The 18,289-nt window shown below is 40.3% G+C and overlaps 2 protein-coding genes across 3 annotated transcripts; both read left to right on the top strand.

The window, feature by feature from the left end:
* Nucleotides 1–118: 118 nt before the first annotated feature.
* On the top strand, nt 119–9,278 carry hgsnat (heparan-alpha-glucosaminide N-acetyltransferase). 2 transcript variants are annotated; one of them, XM_073467468.1, is made up of 18 exons: nt 119–399; nt 1,285–1,406; nt 1,517–1,653; nt 2,295–2,413; nt 2,543–2,612; nt 2,910–2,979; nt 3,155–3,258; nt 3,529–3,605; nt 3,743–3,773; nt 4,218–4,378; nt 4,522–4,637; nt 4,824–4,945; nt 5,665–5,791; nt 5,964–6,050; nt 6,204–6,281; nt 6,403–6,473; nt 7,188–7,300; nt 7,606–9,278. In XM_073467468.1, exons 1-18 carry the CDS (start codon nt 174–176, stop codon nt 7,785–7,787), a joined length of 2,013 nt encoding a protein of 670 aa, XP_073323569.1. In that variant the 5' UTR covers nt 119–173; the 3' UTR covers nt 7,788–9,278. The 2 variants fall into 2 exon arrangements, with proteins under 2 accessions (XP_073323569.1, XP_073323577.1); XM_073467476.1 differs by lacking the exon at nt 119–399 and adding an exon at nt 903–941 and having other exon boundaries at nt 7,606–7,873.
* A 614-nt stretch (nt 9,279–9,892) lies between these two features.
* LOC141006594 (recombining binding protein suppressor of hairless-like) lies at nt 9,893–16,652 on the top strand. The gene is made up of 11 exons (XM_073478813.1): nt 9,893–9,915; nt 11,325–11,363; nt 11,510–11,605; nt 11,717–11,882; nt 12,167–12,341; nt 12,437–12,574; nt 12,714–12,826; nt 13,110–13,250; nt 14,058–14,213; nt 14,325–14,428; nt 14,754–16,652. Exons 1-11 carry the CDS (start codon nt 9,896–9,898, stop codon nt 15,094–15,096), a joined length of 1,491 nt encoding a protein of 496 aa, XP_073334914.1. The 5' UTR covers nt 9,893–9,895; the 3' UTR covers nt 15,097–16,652.
* The last annotated feature ends 1,637 nt before the right edge of the window (nt 16,653–18,289 follow it).

Here is an 18,289-nt window from a genome sequence, read left to right as displayed (position 1 = left end):
TACATTAGTGATTCAGTCAACAGTGTGTGTGTGTCTTCCGTGGTCCTACGGATGTCTGTTGTCTGTCTTGAAAGATAAATATTCATTATCTATTCCACATAATAGGATTGACGCATTGGTAGTGCCCGTTGAGGTCATCAAACTGGTGGCGTTAATAATGAACTTTGTCCCTTATGGCTCCCCCTACAAAGTCAAAACAAGGAAGGGTCGGAAGCATTGCAATGGCAAAAAGGAAATTAAAAAAGAACCCAAAAGGCACATCTTCAGTCGCAGGGGGGAAGGCGAGGCAGAAAGAAATGACACTACCAGAGAAATACTACATGTTTTCCCTTGCTGCCATTGCTTTGCTTGTGGCCGTTTGCGTGGCACCACTGACAGCTGAAATATCTAACTTTACCTGTAAGTACACTACACTGTTGACCAAGTGAGAGCTAATGCCAGTGCCTCATAGCTAGCTTGTTTTAGCTGTTTTGCTAACTAATGCCCAGCATTATTTTTTACACCACTTTCACTCCTTTAACTCGCCTTGCAGCACTGTCGATATATTTCACAAACCACTTCAGGATTCGTCACGACATGTAAGGACATGTTATACATTAGCTTTAAGTTATAATAAATCTGTTAGCACGGGGCTAGCCGTAGGTAAACACAAAACAGCACTGACTCAGGGAAACACTGGACAGTCCAAGAATAAACTCCTCGTTTGAACTTCCCTCCTGGGGGTAGTTTACGGATTAATTCAGCATGTGACCAGGGCTCAGCAGCCATAATTTCAGCTCTCTCACATGCTTTCCTCCACCAGGCAGCACCGTTAGCTCACTGGCTGTAGCTTGTAGTTAGCTTAGACAGGTCTCTTTTTTATGTCTTACAATCCATCTATCTACCACAGACGTTGTTATGGTTTGTCGCCCTTAAGGATAGCAGTGGACCACAGGTTTGAGGTAAGTTACAGGAGGCTAGTTGCACAGCTGCAGCCTTTACAGATGCATCAGAAAGCGAAGCCCAAACGGTGCGATTCATCCGACTCGTATCCCACAATAGGGTTGTCAACATGTTGCTGGGATTATTTTATGCCATCGGTTCTAATCAGTGTCGTAGCAAACATGGTGTCATGTGTTTCAGATCAAATTAATATCGTTCATAACTTGATTTCAGTGACTTCACAGTCGGGTGTGGCCAGCTAAGCTGTGGGCTGTGTCATCTTTTCTGCATATTTTCAGCAAATGGATTTGCTAATTGGTTTCGACTGATCTGCACGATGTGTTCTGCTGTTTATTTAACCAGCTGGCTTCCCTCATCACCACCATAAGCACATAGTCCTGAAGATGGATGAGGCATCTCTGACGGTCATCAATGAGCTGGACACTGAGGTGGTGGTGTCCTGGATGTCAGAGCGCTGCTACCAGGTAAGCTCACACACACACACACACCAGATATCCTCCTCCAGTTGATTCTGTTGCCATAAGTCTTGTTTTCAGATGAAGATGATGCTCTGATCTGGACCCTTGTGTGTTAGTGTTTGTACCAGCAGCTAGGGGTGGTACCTGGAAGGTCCAGTTCTGGCCAGCCCAGTTCAGTAGACTTCTTTGTGAGCACACAGCATGAAATTACACTACAGCTCAACAGCACTCCTGTCAACCTGGAGCTCTGCACGTAAGTTAATCAACTCAAAACAAAACCTTCTTACACTCTGTGACGTGGACACTTTATGCTTTGGCGATACAGGCTTGGTTGTTTAGTCTTCTTCAAAGTGACTGTTTATTTTATATGTCCACATGGATCATATCAGTGTAGGGTATAAACCTCACAAGACAGCCTAATCTCATGGACATGTTTCACATACACCAGAACTGTGTATACGTATAAAACTATACAACATCAATGTTATATTTTTATCCAAGCAATTTTTTCATGGGCTTGAAAATGCTGTTAGAGATATGGTCGTACATGGCTGTACGCCCTATTTGACAGTAATACAGCTAGGCTAATTATGAATGAAGGAATGAATACAGCATTTAAGGATCTTTACAGATCCTTCACAGTTCCACTTCACAGTAGAGATGCTTGAAACAAAAGAATATTCTTGTCCTAACCATTCAGCATATAGGCTTTTCACATAAAGCGGACCATAATATTCAACATTTTAGTAGATATCATTTAAATATATTTGACATAAAGCAGACTTTTCTTCTTCAGTGTGGTTTGTCCCCTAGCTTGCTTGTTATAAAAAACATATATATAAAACAGTGTGGCTGGTTTGCTGTCTGGTTAGCATTATTGTTTTTAATTTCCAGCGTTCCATTCCACTTTGGGGAGCACGGGAACTACTCTCTGTGGGTGAAAAACCTGAACGATTCCTCAGTGGTAAACTGCTCCGTACTGACTGTTGCAGACCCCGTCAACAGCTACATACGTGAGTCACATAAATGCATTGACAAGTTTGAATGACATGTACATGAAGTGTTTCGATGCTATAGTCATCTCCAACATGCTGTACAAAGCTATGTTTCGATAATGTGCCCCGCCCTGTCTCCTCACACAGCGATCTTGGTAGCTTTTCTTATCTTTGCCGGACTGACCTTGGTGTCTGCCATTGGAAAAATAATAATAGGGTAAGATCATTTTATAGTTTTGTTCTTGTCCTGTGATGAGTTTTATACTTATCTACACCAGATCATGTACATATTCAAACAAAACCAAGTCTACATATGATATATTAAATTGATGATAGCCTGATTTCATTGTCCTTAAATAATTATGTGGAGACGTTTGTCATGGTGCCGTGGCACAAACATCTGTTGCAAAGATTACTGCCAAGCATAGAGAGCTCGTGCTGTTTTATTTTTGTTTTTCAAGTGTGAACTGCGGACTTGTGTGTATTGTAAACTGGTGGATTGCTTCTTGTCCAGGCTGGATGTAGTGAGGGCGTTCCTCTTCCGAATCGGTGGCTCCATGGAGACGGAGAGGCTCATCAACTCTGTGAGTGTTTGTGTCGAGGGCATTTTGCCAGCCACAACTTTATTTAACCAGGATTGTACTAGATCTGTAGTTAAATTAGTAACCAAATATTGCTGTTTATTAGGATTTGTATTTGAAGACTAAAAACAATTAAAGGTTTATGTGGAGAGTTTTACAACCTTTTTTCATCATTTAGGAACTGGGCACCCCCGGCAGGACAGTGGCACCAGTTACGGACAACATCCTCCCTCCACCGCCCAGCCCCAGCAAGAGGCTGCGATCTTTGGACACATTCAGAGGGTACATCCCCCCCCTTCCCCTTCCCCTTCCCCTTCACCACAGCAGCTCAATGTGCTCAAAGAAAAATATTAACTCGATCACCCCTTGGTCCAATTTGACATCATACCCTTATCATGTGATTCTTACTGTAGCGTGACATTTTTGCATCTGACACCAGAATTGCTTCTCATTAATGAACCCTTACTGATAATATTAGCACAGATCTGGTGACTATTAGATGTAGAATTTCTTTTCAAGGGATTTTAATGCATTTCCTCTTTTTCCTTTCAGTATCTCCTTAGTCATCATGGTGTTTGTGAACTATGGAGGAGGGCGATACTGGTTCTTTAGACACGAAAGCTGGAATGGTGAGCCTCACATGCTTCTGTTTTTAATTTTTACCAATAACTATGTCGCAAATTAGTTATAATTTACAGATCTTCGTAGCCTGCCTTGGTATTGAAGTTGACTCTGAAGCCTGTGTTTCCCATTTGTCTCCTTACAGGCCTCACTATTGCAGACCTAGTCTTTCCATGGTAAATTAATTTTACATTTTCTTCCCTGCATATCTTAGTCCTGCAGACCACACTTGAATTGGACAGTTGCATGAACACTCTTTATTTCCACTCACACATTAAAGCAAATATACAATATGCAACACAATATGTATGTGAGAAAAAGTACCAGAGCTGCAAACTCATGAAATCTAATTTGCATGTTAAATATAGGTCTCCAAGGGTGTTTTGTGCTGGCATTGTCTATATTTCACTATTTAAAAAAATATATTTTTATTGTTAGCTAATTCTGTCTGCAACAAACATGTTCTGAAAAGGCAATAAAGGTTTCTTCAAGGCAGTTGAAATCAGTTCCCTTATTCCCTCAGTAAAGCCTTCAGTTATGGAGTGTAAAGCCAATGTTCAAAGTTCGAATGAACCATAACTCATTTTCACATGACACTTTGTGTTTCTCTCCTCCACCAGGTTTGTGTTCATAATGGGGACGTCCATCGCCCTGTCAATCAACTCCCTGCTCCGTGCAGGCTCCACCCGCTGCTCACTGCTGGGGAAAGTTGTGTGGAGAAGCATGCAGCTCTTCATCATTGGTGTCTTCATCATCAACCCGAACTACTGCCAGGGACCATGTGAGTATAAACACACTTCTTATTTGATGATGACCATAATATCTCAGACCATTTTAGATTAATAATAAAGCACATTCTTTATTTCGCTTCCAAACTGTTTCTGTCTGCATGTGTGCTCACCCTCCACCTCATCCACTCGACAGTGTCTTGGGACAACCTGCGGATACCAGGTGTGCTGCAGCGCCTGGCCTGGTCATACCTAGTTGTAGCCTGCCTGGATCTGTTGGTGGCAAGAGGTCATCTTGACATCCTTCCAATGGTCAGCCAACAGCCCCATTTTCCCTTCATATTAAGTTCAACTAAAATAAATTTGCCATATTTACTGTGGATATTATAAATACATTCTAATGTTCTGACTGTATTCTCTTGTTTACTTCTCTGTGATAAATGTGTTTTGAAGGAGAACAAAAGTGTTTGATTAAAGAGTGTCTTATGTTTTTTGCAGGACGCTTGGTGGTCTCCTGCTCTTGACATCTTGCTGTACTGGCCGGCCTGGCTGTGTGTGCTTCTCTTAGAAATCCTCTGGCTCTGCCTCACTTTCATCCTTCCTGTACCAGATTGCCCAACGTGAGTCAAACAGAGCATGTTTGCATGTGTTTTTGCATCAGTGTGATAACGGAAATCCTCAGCCAGCAGCAAGGTTTTGTCCACTTCTTAAAAGTATTCATGTCTTTGGTCTTTTGAATGCGTTTCTGTGAAAGGCAATTACAGTTCAGTGTGATCGTTGTGCTTTCTTTACTTGTGTCTATCACTACATATTGATTCAGACCAAGGTTCATTTGCAGGTTTAAAATCTCTAAACATTTTCTGTCATTAATATATATTTGGAGGCAGAGGAATGCACTCTTAATTGCTTAATTGCCAGCTAGTAGCTCCAGATCTACACCTGTGAACAAATGTTTACCTTTTGCTGTTAGAACATTTTTGTTTCCTGTAGCTAGTGTAGTATTTTTTGCAGTACAATTGTTTCCTTGCAATGTTTCATAAAGGAAGTGATTAAAATGGTTGAAAAAATAAGCACAAAGAATTAAATCCAAATTGATAAACTCCCTTAAAGGTCCAGTATGTAGGATTTAGTGGCATCTAGCAGTGAGGTAAAAGATTGCAACCATTTGAACACCCTTGTTTCACCCTTCCCTCACGTGGCCGCTGAAAAGTTAAAAACACAAATGGCTGTATCTTGACCCGGTGTTTGGTTTGTCCATTCAAGGCTACTCTGTACTTTTTAAAATTTTGTGTTTGATTTTAAATATTAACCTTGCACGTGTTACCCCTCTTCTGAACAGGGGCTACCTGGGTCCAGGTGGGATCGGGGACATGGGCCTATATGCTAACTGCACCGGTGGAGCGGCTGGTTTCCTTGACCGATGGCTGCTTGGAGAAAACCACATCTACCAGACCCCCTCGTCACGGGTTAGTGACTTGCATAACAACAGTGGTCACATTTAGTCTTTCTATGACTTTGGATGTTAAGCTTGAGCCTCATCTCAGGTTTCTCTCTGAACCCTGACTTTGCTAATATTTCAGGTGATGCAAGGGTGAAGTATGTTTACAAAAATCTACTCCTGTTTCTACTTGAATTCAGGTGATTTATGCAACTCGTATGCCGTATGATCCAGAAGGTGTTCTGGGCAGCATCAACTCTATCCTCATGGCTTTTCTTGGATTGCAGGTTTGTAATGTGTATTTGTCAGCTTCTCTCTTCCTTTTTGTGTCTTGCTTTTATTTATATTTCTTCTGTCAAAATTGATAATAATATATGTCATTATAACAACCAAAAAGAAGAACATTTTAATGATATCATTGTCTTTTTAAATGTCCCCAGGCAGGGAAAATAATCTTACACTACAGGGATCTCCACACAAGCATAATGTCAAGGTTCCTAATATGGAGCCTCTCATTGGTAAGCACGTTAACATGTTATATTACATCTTATGCTTCTGCAGTATGTGTATGAGTCAGAGTTTCGCTCAACAGGATTTATTAACACTTTTTGCTGATTAATAGTCTCTTGTAACACACAGGGAGTCATATCAGCAGTTTTGACCAAGTGTTCCACAGACGAGGGCTTCATTCCTGTCAACAAGAACCTGTGGTAAAGTTTCCTTCTAGGCACTTTCAGATGGAACAATGTTTGCTTAGCAATGGCTTTTTGATATCTGATGACTGAATTTTTGAGGAAGTTGCTGCCAGTTGACTTTAAAAAAATAAGTGACATTCCTATCTTTTTTATGGTTGTGCACCACCCTATTTGATATCTTTCTGTTCTTGGTTCTTTTGTTTTAGGTTTTGTTTTTCACTACTTCAGTGCTGCATTACTTAATGTGGCTCTGATTCTAGTATTTTCTCTGCTGTATGGTTCTTTTTTGCCTTCTATATTTTATCTTTTGGTGGGGAAGTGACAATTTACCAGCTTTCCCCCTACCCAACTTCACACACACTGATGTATAAGTCAAACAATTCTAATCATGTCCAGGTTTTACACATACATCCCTTGTACTAAATATTGAACACACAAATATTTAATCAGAAAATGCAGTCAAAGAGTGCAGCTACCTTAAATTTTGAGCTAATGGCCGAGCTAGTCACCCATTCATGTTGGTGCATGGGGTCGTCTGCACAGTCAGAATTTGTTGAAATATGGGGTTTGAATTAAAATTGTTGTGTTTTGTACCAAAGTAACTTTGTGAAGATAGTCTAAAAAGAAATGGAGCATTTCTACATGAATTAAAGCCCTTAATTAAATGATAAATATTTGCAGTAAAAAGTCTTTAACAATGCTGCATGTGTGTGTTCATTTCACTTCTAGGTCTCTGTCCTATGTGACAACACTGGCCTGTTTTGCATATGTGCTGCTAGTGGTGGTCTACTACACAGTGGATGTGAAAAAGTGGTGGTCTGGAGCACCTTTCTACTACCCTGGTGAGCATTGCATCGTATAGTCAGATACATTGACTATTTATACAAAAAGCATGTTGTACAGGAGCTTGATGACATCACAAATGTACCAATTCAACCTTCCGTTTCTCAAAATAGTATTTTAAATGAGTTTGATATGAATATAGAGGCCAGGTATTTGTGGGGAAGTAGTTCATATTAAGTCTGCACAATTGCGTAACTGTCCTAACTTCTGGCATGGGCCGTTTGAGTACAGAGAAATTAAGTCTACTAGTTGGACTATTGCTGCATTACATTCGCTTCACCCTAACTTATGTATGTGATTCCAGGTATGAACTCCATCCTCGTGTACGTGGGCCATGAAGTGTTGGAGGACTACTTCCCCTTCCGTTGGCGAATGGCCAACAGCCAATCCCACGCTGAGCACCTCACCCAGAACCTCGTGGCTACTTCCTGTTGGGTGTTAATCTCCTACGTGCTTTACAGAAAGAAGATTTTCTGGAAAATTTAAAATGGGGCCAGACAACAATACCAGAGGACACTGTTTACATCACTACTGCTGGAGTTAGAACCTGAAAACTTTTGGAAAGCGGGAAACAGGAGACTGATTTTATTTGTCCAAACTATGACGGTTCTCTGTCTCTGAACTTCGATGGGTTTCTTCTTTCAAACAGCGCCTCTTGTTTTGTTCTCTCATATTTTCAATTTTTACTCACTACTTTACAGGACCATAAATGTTTAAAGACTTTATCCAAAGATCTTCAGATATGAAGCAGCTGACCCCTGCCAAATATCTCAACTGACTCAGGAAGAACATGGCCAAGAATAGTTTGAGAATTTAAAACTATAAAGACTGACACTGTTAATCTGCTGTTTGGCTATATTTTAATAGACGCTGGTTTTCATTCCTCATCTCGTACTGACTATAGTAGCAGGGTGTTGTTGTAGTAGTGGCTTAACAAGCCTTTGTTGACTTCCCCTTGGGGATCACTGCAGCCATCTTAAGCATTGTTGCATTACTATGAAAACAGAAGTGGTTTTTTTGTGCGACTGACTCACAAAGAGCAGAAGGAGACAGTAAATAATGTACATTCAAGAGAAAAGGCTACCAAGAATGTGTTGGGTTTATTTGGTTATTTCCACTGTGCAGTGGAAGATGGAAGTGATATTTCAGCAAGGGGAAATAGAGGTTTTAAAGATGAAAGTTAGACCTCTGAGACATATTGTTCCTTTCTTGTACTTCATTTGTTATTGTCAGCTTGCTCAAGTATTTTCCCTTTGCAATCCTCTGCTCCCCCTCCGACACTGTTCCCTCACTCAGCAAGTGTCCAGTGGTGTGACATATGATGCTGCTAGTTACCATGTGTTGAGGGGGGAGTGAAGGAGGGCATGTTAGAAGACTATTGAAACCCACAGGAATTTGCTTGTTTTGCATTTTGGTTGACTCAGAAACATGCATGTGATCTTTTTGGTTAGGTTTTCAAAAGCCATAAGTCATAAAACTGCCTTTTTGTGTGTCATTACTCATGCCCCGTTCTATGTTGGCATTGTCTGTCACCCCCCCCCACCCCCCACCCCACCCCCACCCCCACCCCCCCCCTTTCATTTGCCAGGGTTTTGCTATTTGTAAGTCGCCATTTTTCACATTTTGTTAAATGTGTCATGAATTTATAGAAAGTTACCCCACCGTATGTTGCCCATGTACAGTAGTTCATTGTGAGATTCTTGTTTTTCTGTTACCATTGCTGCCACAAAATAAATCTGCCCCTTCTGTGATTGGCAGTTAATATAAATATTATGTTTGTTTTTTTAATACATTTTACAAAATCATATGTTCAATTTCTAGAATATCCAAATGCTGTGAGAGATTTTGGTATTATTCTTCATCTAGTACTGTCTAAATTGATGAAATTCACTTTCAGTCCAACTTTTATACATTTATTTTTTTATATTAACCATTTGAAAGTAAGTTAATGCAATAAAACTTATTCCAAAATACTAATTCTGTTGTTTGAGTCTGATGCTGGGTTGTAAAGTTGTTGTTATAATCTCTTTCTCGTTGGTCTGAAGACCTTCAAAGCACACTGATGTTTCTTGAAGAATAATAATTACTGCCCTTATAAAGGCCATATGAAGACTTTTATATAAGAATATATATTTCAAAGGCTTTTTAATCTTCAGGCTGTGTTAACAGCTCTTCAACACAGAGAGGTGTAGTTTGCTTTATTGCTCAATAAGGCGTGGGAATCGAGTTACAGTGAGGGCGCCTTGTGAGAAAAAAAAAAGGAGGTTGTGAGGTTTCGCTCCTCATCTCGCGATATAATTGGCCCGTCTTCATTCATGTCGATTGTGAGAGTTTTCCCGTTCTCGCGCGACTTTGCAACTTTCCCACGCCTGCTGTTTTGGCGTCTGCCCTCTGCCCGTCGCCGCTCCCTCCCCCTCTTTCTCACCCCTTTGCCCCGTCACACCTCCCCCTCTTTCTCCGCCTGCCTTTCCTCCCAGTCTGGCTCTTGTATGTTGTGCCGTTGGCTTTGGTGAGCAAGGGAGGGGGGCTGGGGGAGGGATCTCGCGATTGTTGGGATTTCTTTTTTTTCGGGGGGGTGGGGGGTTATTTGGAAGATGGCGCCCGTTGTTACGGGGTAAGTGCTGAAATTCAAAGCATATTGTTATTAAAAAATAAAGTTTTGTTATCTTGTGACAAAACATTGGCAGTTTGAAGTGTTTTTAGGGGATGTGTTTGGATGCTAGCACTGTTGCCTTGGTCTCAGCTCGCCTCCCCCCACACAAGTGCTACTTGTGGCTTGATGTGGGGTCAGTTGTGTAAAACTATTCTTCGTAGTATCGCCTGGTTTCTCTGCCGTTTCTTTAGTTGTCGCACGGTCCTGACTCTTGTTTCAAACTATTTTAGAAACTTTCTGTCAGTCACCAGTTTTGTATTGTAGCCTAACTACTTCTTGTGTGTCCTTTTCTTCAACAAATAAGTACAGCAACAACGTAGTGTCCTTACAAAGTAGGCAAACTGCAACATAATGTACATCAACTTAATAGCAGTCGCTTTAAGTAGTCATAGCAGAGTATTGCTAGATAAGTTAAGCATCATTCTCAGCATGAATGAATGAATGCAATTTTATTTCGGACATGTGAAAACAAAACAAAAAGTTAAATTAGTTGGACAAATAAGCATAATAAAATTAAAAGCATGTTACAAAGTATATTCCACTTATTTAATCCTACCACTTCTCCACAACTCAGTAATTACTCACAATCAATTTACTTCCATTGCTGAACCTGTGTACCTTCGTAAGCTCCCATCTAACTATATATAATTCGATATACTATATGTACAATTAATAAATAACATTATATATAAATATATTTACATACACATCCATATATAAACACATGAACATATACATACCCACATGTTCACGCATCTACGTACATACATACACACACATACAAATATACATACATAGTTTATAATATAATATACATGATATATACACACATTGACCAAATTTCTGTATCTTATTATAAAAGTCATTACTGCAAATTTATATTTTATAACATATTCATATTTTATTCACACAAACGCATGCATACATCTATGAAAACAGTGATTTTTAAAGCCCTCCCTCATCCCTGTATCTTTTGAAAATCATCTCCTTGTACCCTTTTTTGAACTGGATTATGTGACACCGTTGATTGAAATGCACTTACAAACAGTTTCTGAATATTACCTGGTAGTAGTTTGTTTCATAAATGTATTTCTACTGTTAAAGTCTCCATCTACATTATCACACTACAGTATACTGCTCAGAAGCTCCATTCCAGGCCTAACAGTCAAACAGCCATGTGTGGATCTGTGGTCCTACATGTTTATCTGAGTTTGTAACAGAACCCTGCATTACAGGTGTCATTGACATTGTGCACTTTGCCTCTGTGTTTTCACCAAGCTTGTTGTTGTTGTTTTTGTTATTTTTATCTCTGCTACTACCGCTGAAACCACGTATAAACACCCTGCAAACCTGATGTTTTTGTTTTGCAGGAAGTTTGGTGAGCGACCACAGCCTCAGCGTCTGACAAGGTAGAAACCTTTTGACACAAGGAACCCTTCACAGTCCAAACAACTCAAAAACTTTTTGAATCGGTGCAAAAAGCTAAATGAAAATAACTTGATTAAAAATGTAATTTGTGAGAGTAAAGTGCTAACGTGTTTCCCCACCATTCCAGGGAGGCTATGAGGAATTACTTGAAAGGGAAGGACGATCAAACAGTTCTCATACTACATGCAAAGGTTGCGCAGAAGTCATATGGAAATGAAAAAAGGTTTGTGTTGGACTGTTCAAAGCTGCAAACTTTTCATATGACTATTTGATGGAGAAAACTTGCATTGAAACCCCCTTTGTATGTTTTGTGACTTCTGCTTGTGAAATGTAGGTTTTTCTGCCCTCCACCATGTGTGTATCTGATGGGCAGTGGCTGGCAGAAGAAGTTAGAGAGTATGGAGAAGGAGGGTTGCACAGAGCAGGAGGCCCAGCCATGTGCATTCATTGGCATAGGCAGCAGTGAGCAGGAGATGCAGCAACTCAATCTGGAGGGGAAGGTGGGTTGTCATTCATAACACAGCAGGTGTTTTCCCCCATACCTCACTCACTCTCGCAGTAAACAAGGTGCTTGCTTTTTGCTCAGCTTCGCTACTGATCAACCATGCAAAGTAACCACAGCATGTGTTCATGCTGTAGCTAATATCCTTGCATGTCATCTATTTTTTTTTACTGCACTAGTGCCACTAATAAAGTTGTTCCCAGAAGGACACAAGAGGGAAGTGAAAGAGAAGACAAGCATTCACACAAAATCCCCTAACCTCTCTCTCTTCCTGCTCTTCAGCACTTCTGCACCGCTAAGACGCTGTATATCAGTGATTCAGATAAAAGGAAGCACTTCATGCTGTCTGTGAAGATGTTGTACGGGAACAGCGCCAACATAGGAGTCTTCCTCAGCAAGAGGATCAAGGTCATCTCCAAGCCCTCCAAGAAGAAACAGTCTTTGAAAAACGCAGATTGTGAGTTGCAGGATGTGTCACCGCACAAACATACACACTAGCTCATGTAAAGATGCGCTCTCTTTCTCACTCGCTCTGTTTTTCTTTCTCCCCAGTGTGTATAGCGTCAGGGACTAAGGTGGCGTTGTTTAATCGCCTGCGTTCCCAGACAGTTAGCACCAGGTATCTTCATGTAGAGGGGGGAAACTTTCTTGCCAGCTCCCAACAGTGGGGAGCCTTCTACATCCACCTTTGTAAGTTTCCTCTTTTTTTCTATTTTATTTTAACCTCTGTGCTCATTTCGTTTTTATTAATGTTACCATACCTGCATAAAAGCAGATACACTCATTGTAATGTTATCAATTTTTTGTGTTCTGTGTCGTTTTGGTTTAGTGGATGATGAAGAGTCTGAAGGAGAGGAGTTTGCTGTGAGAGATGGCTATATTCACTATGGCCAGACGGTTAAATTGGTCTGTTCTGTTACTGGCATGGCCCTGCCCAGACTGGTATGCATATGTCTGTCTCATTTCACATGTCAGTTGCCTGTTGATTGTGAGAAATAGGTTGGGTACTGTTTAATACCGATACTGGTACCAGTATCAGTATCGGTGGGATCGGTATTCAACGGTTCCCAATTGTGAGAAAGTGAGCGCTCATACCACTGATGTACTTGCATGTGCACACACAGGGATGTTTGTAACCTCGCAAAAGTGTTTGTGTTGATTTGAACATATGTTTATTATTTCTTTCCGTCTATTTATGATGGGTGTGTTCGCCTCAATTCCTCAGGTCATTCGCAAAGTGGACAAGCAGACTGCCTCATTGGATGCAGATGACCCAGTGTCCCAGCTTCACAAGTGTTGCTTCTACCTGAAAGATACAGACAGAATGTATCTCTGTCTGTCCCAGGAGAGGATCATCCAGTTCCAGGTGGGCAATCACACACAGTTATTTTAATCTTGCTTTTTGAATCCGGCTCCGTAGATCTCAGCCCCAGTTTTTTGTACTGATTGAAAAATAATGTTGACGGTCTCGATTCACAGCTTTATTTTTTAATTTGGAGTTTTCCTGTGAAGTAGCTGCTTGTTCCATGTGTACTTCTCCCAATAATTTCAAATTTCTTTCAATGATCTCAATGTTACTCACTATAAAAACATTGTACTCTTACAGGTCATGTTATGTTGCTACAGGTTTATATTGTTATCATCTGTTTTAATTATTTCAACTTTGTTTCTGAAAAAGTAAAGTTGTGTACATCGGTTTGGCTCTAAATACAATATGCATCAAACTTGACTCCCGATATGAAAAAAAAGAAGCGTGTTCCAAAGGCTTGAATTCACAAATGAAGGGGATTTTTATTTTCGTAACCAGAAGTGGATATGACATGAGAGCTCCTCTCTCTTTGCAGCAAGTGAAAAAAGTGTTTTTGTTGAAAAAGAAATATATATATTCAATTGATATGGATCCTCTCTGATGTTTCTGTCTGTGGTTTGTTATCATTAGCTGGAATAGTGCTGCTCTTTCTGCATGCAGACAACAGAATATTAACCAGTCTGCTGAGAGCATTGCCTATCAGCAGGTGTGTGTTGTGAAATTAGTACCCACGTAAGAGGTTCACCCATTAGTTTTAATGAGCTGGAATGCAGGAGAAGAGACTCTAATCTTTATCCCTGTCATTGGCAAGCTCCTACCTGACACTCTTGCTCAAATGTATTTGTATGTTGTTTTGTTCCCCAGGCCCCAGCGTGCTCCAAAGAGACTAACAAGGAGATTATTAACGACGGGGCTTCCTGGACTATCATTAGCACTGACAAGGCAGAATACACCTTTTATGAGGGAATGGGCCCCGTCCCCACACCGGTCACACCTGTCCCCGTGGTGGAAAGTCTACAGGTATGCACACAGCGCTATCTGTTTCAAATATGGTTATTATGCTTTTTAATCAGCAGACATGAGTGTTTTCCTCAGACCTTTCAAAAGCCATTTTTGTATGTCTGTGTCAAGTTAAATGGTGGAGGAGATGTGGCGATGTTGGAGCTGACGGGACAGAACTTCACCCCCAACCTCAGAGTGTGGTTTGGAGATGTGGAGGCTGACACCATGTACAGGTGAGGTGTTTATATCAGTGTATGCACATTAGTCTGCAGTAGAGCCACAACGATTACTTAACAAATCGATTAATGGATCTTAATAAAAATGTCAGCTATTCTGATCATTGTTTCTGTCATTTTTCAAGCAAAAATGTAAAAACATTTGCTGTCTCCAGCTTTGTAAATATGAGGATTCCCTGCTTTTCCTTGTCATTTATGATAGTAAATAATGAGTCTAAATGTTTTGGCAGATTAATCAACAATGAAAATAATCGTAGGTGCAGCCTTAGTGTGTAATGGCTCAAATTCTCAGACCCTTGTCTTGTTTGTATGCTCCCCTTAGATGTGGAGAGAGCATCCTCTGCGTGGTGCCAGACATTTCTGCCTTCAGGGAGGGCTGGCGTTGGGTGAGGCAGCCGGTTCAGGTCCCCGTCACATTGGTCCGCAACGATGGAATCATCTACGCCACCGCCCTCACATTCACCTACACCCCTGAACCAGGGCCCAGGCCCCACTGCAGCGCTGCTGGGGCAATTCTGCGCTCACATAGCACCTCTTCGTCATCACCAGCATCTTCATCCTCACCATCATCCACATTGGGTGGCCTCGCAGACGGCCAAGGGGCTTATAGCAGTAGTGACTCAGGCATGTCGTCAGGGGCGTCAAACATGTCGGTGCTGTCATAGTAATACTCATTCTGTGTGTGTGTGTGTGTGTGTGTGTGTTGTTTGTGTGTCATTTGTATGTGTGCTTTGAAAGACTGAGTGAGACCATGTGTGCATGTACTTTCCAAAGAGGATCATGGACCTGTGAGTAAATGCACACACACTGCAGGCTCGGAAAGCCTTCGTCAAAGAGCGACTGTGATCATCAGGACAGCTAAAGAGAGTTGGAGAGAAGACTTTGGTTGAAGAAAATGCCTCTATTTAGCTCCCTCTTGTGGTGTGTTGTGGACATGTCAAAAGCCCCACTTAAAAGGACCTTGTGATCCAGGAACATTCACCTAAAAGAAGATGAAACTGCCTTCTAACTCTCACAACAACCTTTGTACAAGAACCATTTTGTTTTTATATGCCTGTGGGTTTGGAAGCTGTTTTCACTGTGCTCTCTCTCTACAGACATCATGTTTTCACTGAAAAGCTTGTTGATTTATGCGTTGTGTGCAAGGGAAACCTGTGTTGTAAGAGTAACATAGTTTTTACGGACCAAGGAATATTATTATATTATTTTATTCATATAATATTTTATAAGCTTTTGCCGAGGTACATTTGTTTTTTGTATGATTCTACATAGTGAGTTCACTTCTGTTACCAAATAGAATTTGTCATGTTGACACCTATTTGAGTTTGGCTTCATTCGGCTGTTCAAAGTGGAAATGGCTTGTAGTGCGTCTCTTGATAGTCTGCTAGACTGCAGCTCCTCTGCTTGTCTCCTCTTTCTTTAATCTTCACTGGTGTGTTTTGGGACTAGATTGCCAAATTCAGGGCTCCAGACCAGCTTTCACACTGGTTGCACTGGTGCACCTAACTGTTTCATTTAGGTGCACTAGCACATCATTTTGGTGCACCCAATTATACATTTTAATTTAAGTAGTGGACTAAGTAGTCAACCGTTTGGGTCGCATGTGCATAATTAAAACATTATGTTATCGGCCTGTCAAATCTGAAGAAATGGTCATTTTGAGCTGATGCCGATATTTTATTTTAAAAGCTTTTAACTGTCAATACTGATGAATGTGCCAACATTATTGTGCATCTTATTTACTTATCAGTCATAATGGAAGTTTTAACTCTCCTCCATGAAAAAGAAACGTCCAAGCTAAGGTTTGTAGGAGACTTGTTGCCAGACAATTAAAACAAGCAAATCTACCTGCAGTCATTGACTGCCTTAAATCTTCTAGGTCATTGGGTTTAATTGATAAGTCCCAACATACTTTTTTATATCAAAGATGTCATTTACTGATGAGAGCTGTGTATGTGTGTGATAATATGTAATACACTTTCAATGTATTCTGGGAGATGAAGGCCTTTGTTTTCTAACCAGTGTTCTGTTTATTGTATCAGAGTGCAAATCGAAACATAATCAGTCCCTCTGTTGCCTGTGCTGTGTACACAGCAGTGATGCTTATTTCACTGAAGCCTTTGAACAAAGTCACTGTACTAAGTTTATGTAAGTTACTGCTAAGTCAAGGAACAAAGTGAAACATGCCTCCTGACAGCAAATAGAACTAATTTTAATACGACCCACCGTGGTTTTGTTTTTGGTCTTTTGCAATGAGGAGCAATGATTATTTGCACAGATTCAAACTCATAGTTTGTTCTGCCTCTCTTGTTCAGCAGGTTGAACTTTGAACTGATTTACTAATCAAGTCAGGAATCACATGTCATTCAGATTATGTTACCTTTAAAAACCACAGTCAGGAGTTTCCCTGACACTGATGTTAATCACTTAATTTCTTGCATATGTGTTGCATATTTGCCTAACGTTTGGATTTATGGCTCTTTGTGTCAATTCTTAGTGACAGACTGATGCATCATGTCTTGATTTGATTCAGTGTTTGATATCAACTCGGACACAGCAGTTTACTAAAGGATGCCCTTTCAGTATTCCATTAACATTGTAGGTAAAGTCATACATGTAGTCTATAGGGCACTGAATGTAAAAATTTGACTGCAGATTTCAAACTTATATGTTTGCTATATTTAGCTAAAGGCTAGCTTCCATTTCCATTTGAGACAAATTGGTAAAAATATGTTTATATGTAAAAAAAAAAAAAAAAAGTTAGATGTTAAATCTAAAGCTAATTGTATGTTAAATCGAAATGTTAAAACAAAATGCTAAATGTAAATCTAAATGGTAAATCTAAACATTAAATCGAAATGTAAATCGAAATGTTAAATCAAAATGTTTAATGTTAAATCTAAATGCGAAATCTAAATCTTAAGGTTAAATATAAATCTAAAGGTTAAATCTAAATCTAAAGGTTAAATATAAATCTAAAGATTAAATCTAAATCTTAAGGTTAAATCTAAATGCTAAATGTAACATATTCAATCTTAAGGTTAAATCTAAATATTAACTATCTAAATGATAAATCTAAATGTTAAATGCTAAATCTAATAATATTGAAACTATATCACTTTGATATCTGCAGTCACATTCGTTACTTGCGGCTCCCTTTAATAAACTGTATCTGTTCTGCAGAAGTTGGGGGATGAAATCATGTAAAATCCACATATGCTGTCTCCTCACTCAGATCCCGCTGAGGCCTTATTGGACACTTGCCACATGGGCATGCTCCACAGGGTAGAGGTCAAATCTGCCCCACTATTTTTAAACTGGTTGCTGAATTGCTGGAATGAAACCTGACGCCTTGTAACTGTAAGTGCGTGTGTGTGTGTGTGTGTGTGTGTGTGTGTGTGTGTGTGTGTGTGTGTGTGTGTGTGTTTGTGTGTACATGGGTAGCCTGGTGGTCTGTTTGTGTCCCTCACATTCTGGACGTTTCTACTAAAGAATTGTAGTTTAATGAGGTAAACTGTGTGCGTCTGAGTGTTTCTGTGCAAATGTGCTGAAGAAATTGCAACCCACATACAGACATCATTAGAAGCCCCACAAACAGGTGTGCAAACATTTACTGAGTCCATTCACATAGCTAGGAGATCTGTGAACATGGATACAACTGTCAGACCCAGACAGCCTGGCCATGATGTGAAATATGACATGCTATTCCTGGCATGACAGTCTAGATCTCAAGCAATAGTGGAGTCTGGAGGCTTTAATTGATCCTCCACCCAAACCATTATCAGTAAAGCCACAAAACCAAACAGGATAGTAAAATCACCAATTAGGAGACTGTGTTTCTATGCTCACTTGCTCTGT

The sequence above is a fragment of the Pagrus major genome, chromosome 1 (assembly GCF_040436345.1).
Source record: "Pagrus major chromosome 1, Pma_NU_1.0".
NCBI lineage: Eukaryota > Metazoa > Chordata > Actinopteri > Spariformes > Sparidae > Pagrus > Pagrus major.
Note: the sequence above shows the minus strand (reverse complement) of the source record. Positions and strands in the feature narration are given on the sequence as shown.

Excerpts from the sequence above, each read along its gene's own strand:
- hgsnat (XM_073467468.1), top strand. The coding sequence starts at position 174 with ATGGCTCCCCCTACAAAGTCAAAACAAGGAAGGGTCGGAAGCATTGCA. Across the intron at positions 2,980-3,154 it reads CGGAGAGGCTCATCAACTCT|GAACTGGGCACCCCCGGCAG; the intron begins GTGAGTGTTTGT and ends TTCATCATTTAG. Across the intron at positions 5,792-5,963 it reads ACCAGACCCCCTCGTCACGG|GTGATTTATGCAACTCGTAT; the intron begins GTTAGTGACTTG and ends ACTTGAATTCAG.
- LOC141006594 (XM_073478813.1), top strand. The coding sequence starts at position 9,896 with ATGGCGCCCGTTGTTACGGG. Across the intron at positions 11,364-11,509 it reads CAGCCTCAGCGTCTGACAAG|GGAGGCTATGAGGAATTACT; the intron begins GTAGAAACCTTT and ends CCACCATTCCAG. Across the intron at positions 11,606-11,716 it reads TCATATGGAAATGAAAAAAG|GTTTTTCTGCCCTCCACCAT; the intron begins GTTTGTGTTGGA and ends TGTGAAATGTAG.